The following is a 12846-nucleotide window of genomic DNA, read 5'->3' on the forward strand; positions in this document are numbered from 1 at the left end:
CATTTAAGGGTTTTTTTTTTGCTCAGTGACTCTTCCAGGACTCGTGTTCCAAGGGGGCCTAAGGAATGGAATTCTTCCTTGCTGAGCTGATGCAAGGCCAGCTATTTTGTATCTGTGGGTTGGCAAACTCAGACAAAGTCAAACAGGCCAACTACATGCAACATATGCTAGCCATGCAATGTCATAGTCTCTTTATTTTTCTCAGCATGCAAACAGTTCCATTTATCTGTTCTGCAGAACTGCTGCTCAGCCAGTCGGTCCCCAGCCTGTAGCAGTGATTGGGATTCTTTCTTCCTAAGTGCAGGGCTCTGCATTTGTCCTTGTTGAACCTCATCAGATTTTTTTGGCCCAATCCTCCAATTTGTCTAGGTCACGCTGGACCCTATCCCTACCCTCCAGCATATCTATCTCCCCCCCCCCTCCATTTTAGTGTGATCTGCGAACTTGCTGAGGGTGCAATTAATCCCATCATCCAGATCATTGATAAAGATGTTGAACAAAACTGGTCCCAGGACCGACCCCTGGGGCACTCCGCTTGATATCGGCTGCCAACTAGATATCAAGCTGGTATAGATATAGTTCATGCTTTCCTTATTTATATCCAAGTCATGCTAATGAGGTAATTGCACTTTAATTGATCCCAATGGATTTTCTCATTGTTGGGCTATCTCCATCATCCAATCTCCAACCTCCTGATCTAGAGGCAGTTGCCTGCGCTCCTGGCAGTTGAGACAGGAGCTTGGTTTGGGAGCAGAGCCTTCTCCTTCTCTTCCTGCAGGGGAAAATTTTAATTTCTATACACTCCCCTCCCCCTCTTGCTGGGTTTCAGAGCCCATGCTCCCACCTGTGCAGGAACTTCTACACTGTTATTTTTAGCCTGTAGCTTGAGCCCCATGAGCCTCAGTCATTAACCCGGGCTGTAAGACTCTGCAGCAGGTTTCTTTTTTTGCTGAGTAGACATACCCCTTCTGCCTTCATTCATGATAGAGGGATCGTAGGTGCCCAACCCAGGGTTTTGTGGATTGCAGTGTTGTGCCTGTGATTTTCCAGGTTCCTAAAAAATAGGCACCATGATGCTCAGTGTTGCAGCACCTACATCCCTTGGTGGTTCCCTTCCTTTTTGATATCCTTTTTTAATTGATATTAAGGGAAGTTAGGGGTCTACATACCTTTGTGGATCTGGGCCTTAAGTTATAAAGTGCTCTCCACGAATGGACTCTGGGATTTAACCAATTTAAATTAAAATGCAATTTATAACAATATAAAAATGTCAAATGATGTGGCATTATATATTTGGAGGCGGACCCATACAGAGGCTGGCAAAAATTCAAGCCCCGGTTGTGCAAAGGCTTAGAGACAGGTTTAACTTTAAGCAGCTGAGTAGTCCATTTGAAGTTGCATTCTGAAGAAACCCTGAGTATAAGTTTTGCCATGTTAGATCTCATTTGCTTGGTCGACTAACATGACCTGGTGTAATTAAAGTTGAGTGTATAGTCAAACTTAGACTTATAAATACCAAGAGATCTTGTTGGGCACCCGAAAAACAGAGGCACCCAGAATTAACGGGCTCTTCTGAAAATTGAGGCCTATATCTTCATAGGGTATCCAGTGATCTTTGTCAACAGCAATCTCCTACTCTGTTCAGAGGCTACTGCTATTCCATTCCATTTCAGGTGCCTCCTGCCTTATGAGAAGGCTGCCATCCAGCCCCCTGTACTGCACTGGCCTGTTGACAATAGCAGATAGGTCTGATTAGCAGGAAGTGGAAATGCTGGATCCAGAGGAACCCAGGAGGAATGCAGGAACCCAGGAGGCCTCTGAGACTCTTATTAAGCCTACGGTAGGTGGCCGGCCATTGTTTATGCTGTTGCTTCTTTTGAGTTGTTAAGTCTATTACAGGACTGTGGAGGGAAGCTTGAGAGTGCTCCAGTCTGAAGGAAGATTGAGACTGATGGAGAAGCTGTACTCGCAGAAGGTGGTGGAGCTAGAACCTTTTGAGTTATGGCATTTAACTCTTGTGATTTGAAGTGTTCATATTAATAAGTATCTCTGTGCTATGGACGCTATTAGCCTATGAGAGTGTTGGAGAAATATTCGTGAGGAGCCCTGAGAAGGGGAACTGGATGTGGGCTGCATTATAGGGCCACTCTATGCATGAGGAGGTGTTCCAAAATGGTGATGGTAGGCCAGAGACCATGAAAATACGTAGGTTTTTACAAATAAAAAAACCCTACCTTACTGAGTCATATGCTATATTTCTTTATGAAGGTTTAGGAAACAGGCCAAAGCCTGTGCATATGGTTCTAGCCTGACATCCTGAAGAAAAGTCACTAGTGTGACTCTGGATCAGGGGCCAGATACTCAAGAGCTCAGCACCCACTTCCCGTTTTAGGCACTCAAATTACATATCTGTTCCCAAACAGAGTACTCTGAGGCATGGAAAGACTTTTCTCTAGGCCTTCTATTATGTAAATCACAGAGGAGCATTATTGGGACTGGCCAAGGAGTTAAGAGTATGGTGTTATGTCAATATACCCTCTCCATGTGCTGGCACTGGATAAATGATTCCTAATATTAACAAGAGCAGGATGTACAGGGGATGGGGAAGAGGTGATGGCCAGGCATGGGGATATTAAAAGCCAGAACAAAGATACAGGTTCATATTGCTTTTGCAGTGTATAGGTTTCCTTATGGAGGTGCTTATACCACTTCCTCCTCCTATGCCCTTGCAAAAAAACCCCAAACAATTTATGGTACTGTGGTAGCACTTAGAAGCTTATCGTATCAGGGCTCCATTCTGCTAAGCACTCTACAAACAAATAATAGAAAGACAAACCCTGCCCCCCAAAGCTTGCAGTGTTGTAATTATTTTATGTAATAGTTTAAACCCTTCAATTTCAGCAGCCGGACAAATTGTTCTAGTAAGCACTCCCTTTAACACTTGGCCATTAATAAAAATAAAGGGGGACATCTTGGCTCATTTAAAGTTAATGGCAAAACTCCCACTGATTTCAGTGGGGATAGGATTTTGCTCTTTAAGAACATGCTTCTTAAACATCTGTGTTTTCAGATAACTTTCAAAAAGAGAGAGCCAAACATTGGCATGGGAGTGGGAAAGAAGAAAAATGTTCAATGCTGAAACTAGGCTTCTGTAGCCCAAGTACAAGCCCTACTTGCTTTAAACTGTTTCAGTATAATACCATTGTTTCATGTTCTCTATGTATATAAATCTCCCCACTGTATTTTCCACTGAATGCATCCGATGAAGTGAGCTGTAGCTCACGAAAGCTTATGCTCCAGGAAATTTGTTAGTCTCTAAGGTGCCACAAGTACTCCTGTTCTTTTTGCGAATACAGACTAACACGGCTGCTACTCTGAAACCTGTTGATAACTGAAACTCTTGTAAACAGGAGAAGGGCTTGAATAAATAACATATTCATTCACAACTGTTTTTTCCAATCACTGAGTCGAAAAACCTGAGGTGACAACCCAAATAGCAAACACTTGAAACAACAGTAATCTACAAGATGAAATTTGCTCACATAAAAATGTGTTAAATAATTCTGAACACTGAACAAATGTGTAATTCACGACCTATCTGCTGATAATTCTCTAAGAGAAAAGGATTCTGTTTTGAATAAATTGCTTACTGAAAATACCTCTGTGCTGGATCTGGACAGGCTAACATCCAAACCTATTTGTTCTAGAAATAGTTGTATATCTTGTGGTGATAGTTTCTTGCATGATATTTGAGTATGGCTGCTGCCTGTCCCTGCTGAACCCAGAGAGTACAGAGACCTATGAAGTTTTAAAAATGAAAGCTGAAAACATTTTCAAACCTCAAAAGTTAAGGTTTGGTTCAAGTTTTGTGCTAATCTTATTTTATCCAAACATGTTCACACATTGCTAATACACAATAAAAATAGTTTCTGCACTGTACTTTAAAGTTTTTACTGGGTTTTTATTGCTGCCAATGTAAATATATAGGGCTGCATTCTTTAATCCACTAAGGCCACTCTGTATCACTGAAGTAGCTTAAAGTGGCCTTAAAGCTTCTGTTGAGAGCCAATAGAGAATTTCTCTTGTGTGTTTTGCCAGAACCACCTGCTTCCCCACCCCAGGGTGTAAGCATAAGGAGTGAGATATGTTTGGGGTGTTCTAGAACTGGGGTGTGAGTGGGACAGGGACGTGAGGGGATGTGGTGTGGAACTAAGTTAAATCCTCTAGGGAACCTTATGACAGGGCTACACAGGGGCATCCCTCACCTATGCTATTAACTTGAACCAGGCTCAGGCAGCCCTGAATGAGGGACCAAAAACAGATCTCAGCACTGCTATGCTCTACTGTGTTTGAGCAATCAGGGCCATAATACTATGCTAAGCTATCATTCCTCTCTCAAACTTCCACCTGTTCAAAGGAAAAAAAATGTTAATGTATCCAGTAGCTCTAACTGTATAGAGATTTTTTCCACTGTACATTTTTACTCTTTCTAATCATTGTTTTTTATGAGCCTGTGACCTCTGTAGCTGCTCTGATTGGAAACTAGCTTTGTGTGCTATTGAACACTTCAATGTGAATGTTCTGTTTATTCTGAAAATTGCATTTACTCAGCCATAAATACAATGCTTTTGCTGAAATTAGAACTTGAGAGAACACCATACACCTAAAATATTTCTAAAGGAAATAATTAGACAGCCAGGCAAAAGGATTGGGTTTTTTTCTGCCTAGCACCACTATTTTGAAAGCCCCCGGCCCAGCTCCTCAGAGGTATTTAGGCACCTAACTCTTATTGAGCAAGTCCCTTCCTCAGAATATTTTGGGATTTTAAAAAATTGTTTACATTTGACTCCTACAGCAAGTAACATGACAGGCAATTGGGCCACAAGTGGGGCTCCTAGGCAGCCTGATGATGTGCAGAGAACCAGCGTGCACTGTGCTGCACATCACAAAGATTCAATCACATCTGTGAGAACAAGGCAGAGTTTTGTAAAATACATTAAATGTAGCCCAGGTCAGCTCCCAGACAGAAGCTAACTCACACAGTTGGTGCATCTTAGCAGATGGCCAGGAAGATGGAAGGAGGGATGTTAATCACCTGTTAACAAATTGAGTAGGTTGGCTTGTTTTCTGAACCAGGTGCCTGGAGAGAATTCATGCTTTAGAAGGCTTACAAAATGGGCGGCTTCAGAAAACTTTAGAGCTCTGCAATGCCTTGCAGGAGGCCTGAGTTTGCTTCCTCATCATTTACATTTGCTACCTGGATGGCTGTTTTCTGTCCCCTGCCTCCTCTCTTTTCCCCATTCATTTTTCTCTCCTACAGATCAATCCATTTCTCCCTTCTGCCCTTACTTTTCCTTTCTGACCTCTCTCCCTTGCCTTTCATTCTCTGACTCCTGCTTCCCTAACACACACACCATATACCTACTAAGCCTTTCCTGAACTACTCTACGCACTGCACTCTGATCTGCCCCTGAGGCTGATGTGGGAGTATGCTGGGGAAGAAGGAGCAGCCTGGCCTGCCTGCTTCAGAAGGGGAGGGGGAGCTGCCATGGGCATGGATGATTGAAGCAACAGAGATGGCTCAGGATTGAGCTGCTCTCCAGTTCAATCTGCTTACAAAGATCAAAAGGTTTCTTTATTCCAGGAGCTCTGCAGTGTTGTTAGGAGCTGAGGAGAGGGTCCAGTCTGTATTTTCCAAGCCTGTTGAATCTTAGAACTGCCCAGCTTTTGTTAAGCATACTTTATGCCACTTGGTCTCCTGTTTGCTTAACTTATTAGTGGACTCCCTCAGTGATGTTGCACTCCATATGCTTTATGAAAATATGCTTATGAATGTGAATATAATGTAACTGGAATATGCTTTATGCAAAAGGTGTCTTGTAAGGTATCATTACAAAGCTTATAGTTTACTGAGTGTGGTCATCCTGTTTGCATGCATGTATCATTCTTGTATCTGAAGATAGAAATATGAAATATAACTCTGAGGTCCTATTGTAATTATGCAAAGTATGGGCCATTAATGGTGGTTTAGAATCTTGATGGCTCCCATTGACTAGGACAATTGGTTGTAAATGGTTTATTTACCTGCAAGCCTGCCTGTGTACATGTGGGCCAGCCTGCGGGTAATGAAGATTGAGGTCTCACAGGGACATGTGACCATGTCACCTGATAATGGAATTCATCTTAAATCTGGTACTTTACCATGGTGGGGACCAAGAGAGACAAAAGATTCCCGCCTTGTGCCAAAACTATAAAATGGCGTGGAGCAGGACAGAGAGGGCTTCCAGTCATGAGAGAGCCCCTGCTTACCACCTAAGATGGCTGCTGAAACTCACAGGGACTGTACCAGAGGAAAGGATTGAGCCCAGACTAGGAAGGAGTCTAGTCTGTGAAAGAGGCTTATTGGAACATCTCTAAGGGCGAGATATTATCTGTAATCAGTTTTTTAATGTATTAGGCTTAGACTTGTGTGGTTTTGCTTTATTTTGCTTGGTGACCTACTTTGTTCTGTCTGTTATTACTTGAAACCACTTAAATCTTACTTCTTATACTTAATAAAGTCACTTTTGTTTATTAATGAACCCAGAGTAAGTGATTGATTAATACCTGGGGGAGAAAACAGCTGTGCATATCTCTCAATCAGTGTTACAGAGGGCGGACAACCCTGTATAAGTATTAAACAGAGCAAAACAGAATTCTTTGGGGTTTAGATTCCATTGGGAACTGGGTGTCTGGGTGTTGGAGAGGTAACCTGCTAAGCTGTTTTCAGTTAAGTCCGCAGCTTTGGGGGCATGGCAGACCTGGGTCTGTGTTGCAGCAGGCTAGCGTGTTTGGCTCAAAAAGGCAGGGATATGGAGTCCCAGGCTGGCAGGGGAAATGGGCTCAGAGATCATTCCAGCACATCAGGTGACAGTCCCAAGGGAGTCTCTGTGACCGAACCTGTCACACCCTCCACCTCCATCTCAAGACTGGACTCCACAGCTTGGTCAACACTAGAATTTTTCTCACCATTCTGCTCGTGCCAGACAAACACAGTGGGGAAAATGCCAGTGTAGGTGCCCTTGGAGTATGTAAGTATTTCTTGTGCGTTACTTCAGTGGAAACTCCTACCTGGAACCTCATAGTCAGTGCTAGCAGCAACTAGAGCAACAGCTCACCCAAGTGAGCCAAGGTAATGAAGTTTTGCTAAACTTATCTTTGCTGGAAGTTGCTCTTTTCACATCAATCAATATATGAAGAGAGGCCATTGCAAGGGAGTGTTTTCTCTCAATATCCCCTGGACGTTTGAGGAACCTCACCTCCTCTCGGAGTTCTTAGTGCCTGGATGACTCAAGTCCTGTTTTTGTTCACTTCTCAAACAGGTACCATTTTCACCCTGCTGAAGATATTTTTTATTAACACGAGTCACTAACGAATGTAAACAGGTACAGAGTTATAACTACAGGCTCAGCTGTGATTATTTTGAACTTAGGTTCCATTGACAACAGGAAAGTAACTAATTTCTGGAGAGACTTAACACTAACTTCAACCAGGAATAAACAAGGACACGAGAGAAACATAGTCAGATCTAAAGCTAGTGAAACTGGCAGTCGCACTAAAAACTGATGTCAATGCAGAAATGATTGTGTCTTGTGAATGTGTTCCTGCATTTACCTTCCATGTAGATAAGAATTTGATTAAAACATCTCTACCCAAAGGTTATGGAATCGGAAAATTAGGAAAAGTAATGTTAGCCATATAAAATTATATGTAAAGTTAACTTAAAACACATTTCTTCCCTCCTGATTTAAGTGTATGTTCTGGGTCAGGCTTTCAACTGAGCTCAGCAACCAACAGCTCCCATTTAGGAATGTAAATAATGGGCTAGACTTTCAGAAGAGCCCAGCTCCTGGGCAGACACTGAAACAAAGTATCCTGAGTTTCAAAAATGCTCTGCTTCCAGCATTGACTCGATGGAAGCTGCTAATTTTGGACACTCTTGAAAATCTGGCCACTTATTTTGCTGCTGAAATGGGAGCTGAGCACTTTTGACAAGCTGGCCCCTTGGTTTTCCAAGATTTTGAGTAAAAATAATGAAGTTTGCAAGTTAGTCCATCAGTTTATTAATGGTTAAGTAATACAGTATCAGCATTGTGAGAGAGAGTATTGGGCTGGATTCCTAACTGCCCTCAGCCCTACCCCAACATGTTCCCACAGCAGGGTGTGGCATAAGGCTGTTACAGTCTACCATGGGAACTGCTTTGTACCATAGGAATTCCCTGCTGGGGAGAGCTGCTTGGGTCTTGGACCATTTATACCACTTGAATTGCATAAAGGGCTTGGACTGAATTGCACAATCAGAACCACTGTCTCAGTTTTAATTTGCTATGATTGTTTTGGCTTTTTTAAGGCACTGGAATCATATCCCAAGGATCATTGTGTAGAACCCCCATTTTGATCATTCTAGCCAGATGATCATTCTATGCAGAGCCACAAAACAATGAAACCCTTTCTAACTGTAAGGGTAGTTAAGTACTGGATTAGGCTTCCAAGGGAGGTTGTGGAATCCCATCATTTGAGAACAGGTTGGACAAATACCTGTCAGGGATGGTTTAGGTTGATTTGGTCCTGCCTCATCTGGACTACATGACCTCTTGAGGTCCCTTCCAGCCCTACATTTCTATGATTCTATAAATTTCTTAAGAAAAGGAGCAAAATTTCTATCTTGCCAGGACAAAATTAGATCATCGAGAAATTGTAGTGCCATAGCCAATAAGTCAAATTATAATATATGGATAAATGCTAGTTACTCTCTAACTTATTCTTTAAAACCAAATGGGATTCTGAAAGATTGAAGATGCACTTCTGATTTAGAAAGAAAAACCAAGATCCCAATGCTGCAAAGATTTATGCATGTGTTATCCTTTAAGAACATGAGTAGTCTTGTTGAGTTAGATGGGATTTCTTATATGTTGAAAGTTATTCATTATGTAAATCTTTGCAAGATGGGGCCCAAATCCTCACTGTGAATGAGTGGGCAAATACATCAGCACCAAAAGGAAAATGGCTTTACGAAAGTCAGACCTCAACCCTGGATTGAGAAATCATCTGGGCTCCATAGAGGTACAGTGATCTGATCAGTTGATTTGCAATGCAGGAGTGGAGCCTAATATTTGGACCTTATAGAGAAATGAAAAAAGATGATCAGTAAAACTGAATCCCACTGTACTTATACTCCAAAGACCTGGAATAGAATTAGATTAAACTATGAATCTGAATGACTACAGTAGACAACATTGAAAAATTCCAATGAACTCCTAAAAAGAGAAATAATTTCAGTCCAAAAGTGTGTTAAAAAACCAAACCCTTCCCTCCCCCCCCCAGCACCAAAAAACCCCAAACAAACTCATAGTTGACAGTTTTACAACAGAGATTTAAAGGTAAGACAGTGCCTATTATAGACATATAAAGGCAGCCACAGATCTGGTCATTAACACTATCTTATTCATAACTGCAATTGTTTTATAACTGTTCTGGGCTCTGTTAACCACAAGTATTTTGCCTAGTGCATTGCGTAAACCCAAAGAAGGTTGTGGTCCTGCCTTCTGCTCCCCATCAAGCTGAGCAGCCCCCAGTTTGTCTCTACATTTTAGGACCACTTTCACCCAGTTCTGCAAGTGAGATATATGGACAACCATGAGTGGGTTGGAGAATTAATGGGGGGGCGGGGGGAAGAATTGGATCTATGTTCCAGCATAATGAAATTTTGGAGACTGAACCAAAGACTCCCCAGCTGAGCATATATGTATGTCCTTATCTAGATGACTGTAAAACACTCCGTAAAAACAAACAAACACAATCCTTGGCATTATCCAAGTGAGGGACAATGAAAGCTCTCCTCTGTTCTAATTCAACAATCCTCGGTTGCAGTTTGCTTTTGTAACAATCGGTGCTGTTTTAACTTTCTGCCTGACCAACAGATCAGAGATGTTGAAGTGTTCTCCCACAGTTTGGTGAAAGTCCTAATTTTTGTATTTCACAATTTTTTACCAGTGTGTGAAGTGCAATTTTCATTGACTGTCACACATGATCCAGAAACTGTGATCCGCCGCCCCCCTCTGCCCCACTGTTTCAGTAGCAGGGAACAATGTTTTTTGTTCTGTTTGTACAGAGCCTAGCACAATGGTGTTCTGATCCATGACTGGTGCTCTTAGGCACAATGGTAATTAAAAATAACAATTGCATGGTAAAAATGTTGACATTCCAACCATAACTCCATTCCTTTTGTCAGCTAGAAAAGCAAAAACTACACAGAGATGAGGCTTAATAGTTCAGGCCTAGGTGCACAAAACCTAAGTTGGAAAAGCCTTTTTTGGATTCTGCCTTGTCTATGAATCTCTGGTCTAGTGGAGTGAAAGCCAATATTTTTTGTGGAATAAGATCCAAGCTGGGAGTGCAACTGTAATATGTTTGGCATATATGTGCAAATCCTGTTCCCAGGATGTAGAGTTCTTGGATACAAAGGAACCAGTGCAGGAATTTTCATTTAACTTGGGGACATCAGGACAGGAGATGCCTTCATGTGTGGAGTCCTGTCTTGCAAAGGCTTCTTGTTTGGCCACCTGTGGTGAGACAGACATGCAGAGAGATAGGGCAGGAGGAACTCCTCTTCTGGGGATCATCTGATCCCTCCCCCACTCGGGAAGCTACTCTAACCTTAGCCTGCTGCCATTCCAGCGCCTGCAGGGAGCGTGCAGAATTTCCCAACGTTCAGTGGAGTTACTTGTGCTGGAAGCTGGAAACAGAATTTGTGCTTTAAAAAAACCCAACCTTTCACCACTTTTACTAATCTCTTCTTTCCCCCTCCCACGACTAATGTTTATATGTGGTAGGCATTTGTTTGCACAGCTTTATTCTCCTGAGATTACTGGGGCAGGAAGAAGCAGAGGATCAGTCTAAGCAATAAAGGAGAAGAAGGAATAGCCTAGAGATGATATTCTGTAGACATGGTATAGCCAACGGGCAATTCTGTCTTTGGAATCAGGAGAAGGCTCAGTGGGAGCCAAGCTTTGGGAGGGAAGGGATTATCTTCCAACACCACTTGCTGAAAGTTTGATCTGGGCTGAATTGAGCCCTAAAACTTCATATTCTAAATTAGCCAATCTGAATGGATCATATTCTTCTCACTTACACCTTAACTATCCTACTGAAACCTACCAATAGGGCTGCACTCAGAGTCCTCAAAATGCAGGAATTCATTGTCTTCTCAATGCTTCGCTCATCAGAGTTTCTTAAATGAATTAAGCCAAACGTAACATCATGTCAGAATCATCTTCAGTGCTAGACATGGGTCAGGGTTTGGACAATAAGGATCAAATTCTGACCTGACACATGATATTCAGATTGTTTTATCCACTGCTGAAAGGCATTCAGATAGCACGGTGATGTGTGCAGTATAGAAACTGAGTCGAATAGTACATAAAAGACGTACACCCACTGAAACCACATTAATGGTATGAGGTGTTTTTAATGGAAGCTTTGTAGAGCTTTCTGCTGCAGTGCTCACAAACTGCACACTTGACATCCGCCAGAAGGAGAGAGAAGTCAGAATATCATGAAAGGGGAGCAGAGCATGCTTTCAAAATGGGTTGAACTGGAATTTAAAAAGTAATATTCTTTCAAGTCCCAGCCCTAAAATAAACTCTGCTCATGTGAGTTGCCAAAGTGAAATGCTGCTGCCTGGAGCTTAGCTTCCCTGGGTGGGACTCCAATACGCCTGGGGCTCCCCTAGGGTCTGACAGTCGAAAAAGAGATTTCCGTTCAGACAAACAAAATGTTTCATTTCAATGTTTTGAAACATTTTTTTAATTTTGACCTATTTTTTTAAACTATCATTTGCTTAAATTTTAAAGCAAAACCATTTCCATGGGGAGGGGACACCCAGAATTTTTCATGTAGAAAATGTCAAAATGACATTTCAACAATTTTTAAAAAAATTCCCAACATTTTTTTAGCCAAATATCTTGTGGAAACTGATCCTTCCTTGTGAACAGTTTCAGTTTTGACAAATTAGCATCTTCCAAAAAAGAAAAAAATCTGTCTACGAGATCTAATAACTGCTACTGACTAGTGACAGCAAAACGAGATATCACTGACCGAAAACTACAAATCTGAGACCCTCCTGCTGCTTTCATACATGAAGAATGACATAATTAACAATGTTGACATTTAAGTGATCATCACTGGGCATCTGAGTTTAACCCTCAGCTGTGCTGTGTATATATAGGGCAGTTTACACTTTTGAGTTATTGTTTCAGACTCAGGCAGTCACTTTGTTAACCTCAAAAACTGTGACTCAAGTGTTTCTTCTCTAGAGATTGAATTTAAAAAAGAAAAGAAAAGAAAAGAAAGTTGAGATTCTGCTAAAGAAGACAGCAATTTTAGAGAGATACTGGCCGCATCTGAGCCAGGTTTTAAAATAAAAACAGTTGCAAAAATTTCATTTGTAATGAGAGAAATAGGCTAGGGAGATCTAAAAATGATACACAGTTACATTCAGAGCCAATTCACAGCACTGGGTATGGATAATGGGATGGATTCGGTGCTTTGCTTTACTTTACTCACTTTGCTATAAATGTCTTGACTCAGCACAACATTTAGTTTCAGTATATTGGTATCCTACACTAATGTCCATTGCCCAAGAAACAGCAGGGAAACGATATATTTTGTAGAATCTCTTTCATTTTTTATGTTTAAAAGAAAACATACAGAATCTATAATGGAAAAATACATATGCATGTGCATATAAATCAAGAGAAGCTTTTCATATCTGACAATGTCAGAATGATCTTTTTCAGTGATTGATAA

The 12846-nt window shown here is 41.6% G+C and overlaps 1 protein-coding gene across 8 annotated transcripts in view; it reads right to left on the reverse strand.

Moving 5' to 3' along the window:
- RNLS (renalase, FAD dependent amine oxidase) overlaps nucleotides 1-12846 on the reverse strand; it is a 296512-nt gene that overhangs the window by 96489 nt on the left and 187177 nt on the right. For 4 of the 8 annotated variants that reach the window (XM_048856445.2, XM_048856450.2, XM_048856442.2 and 1 more), the window contains one exon: nucleotides 7299-7378. The exons of 3 other annotated variants lie outside the window; for them this stretch is intronic. In XM_048856445.2, coding sequence (XP_048712402.1) covers nucleotides 7299-7378 — 80 coding nt within the window. The remainder of the gene's footprint in view (nucleotides 1-7298; nucleotides 7379-12846) is intronic. One more of the 8 variants, XM_048856444.2, reaches the window with a different exon arrangement.

Source organism: Caretta caretta, chromosome 7 (genome assembly GCF_965140235.1).
Source record: "Caretta caretta isolate rCarCar2 chromosome 7, rCarCar1.hap1, whole genome shotgun sequence".
In the NCBI taxonomy this organism is placed as follows: domain Eukaryota; kingdom Metazoa; phylum Chordata; order Testudines; family Cheloniidae; genus Caretta; species Caretta caretta.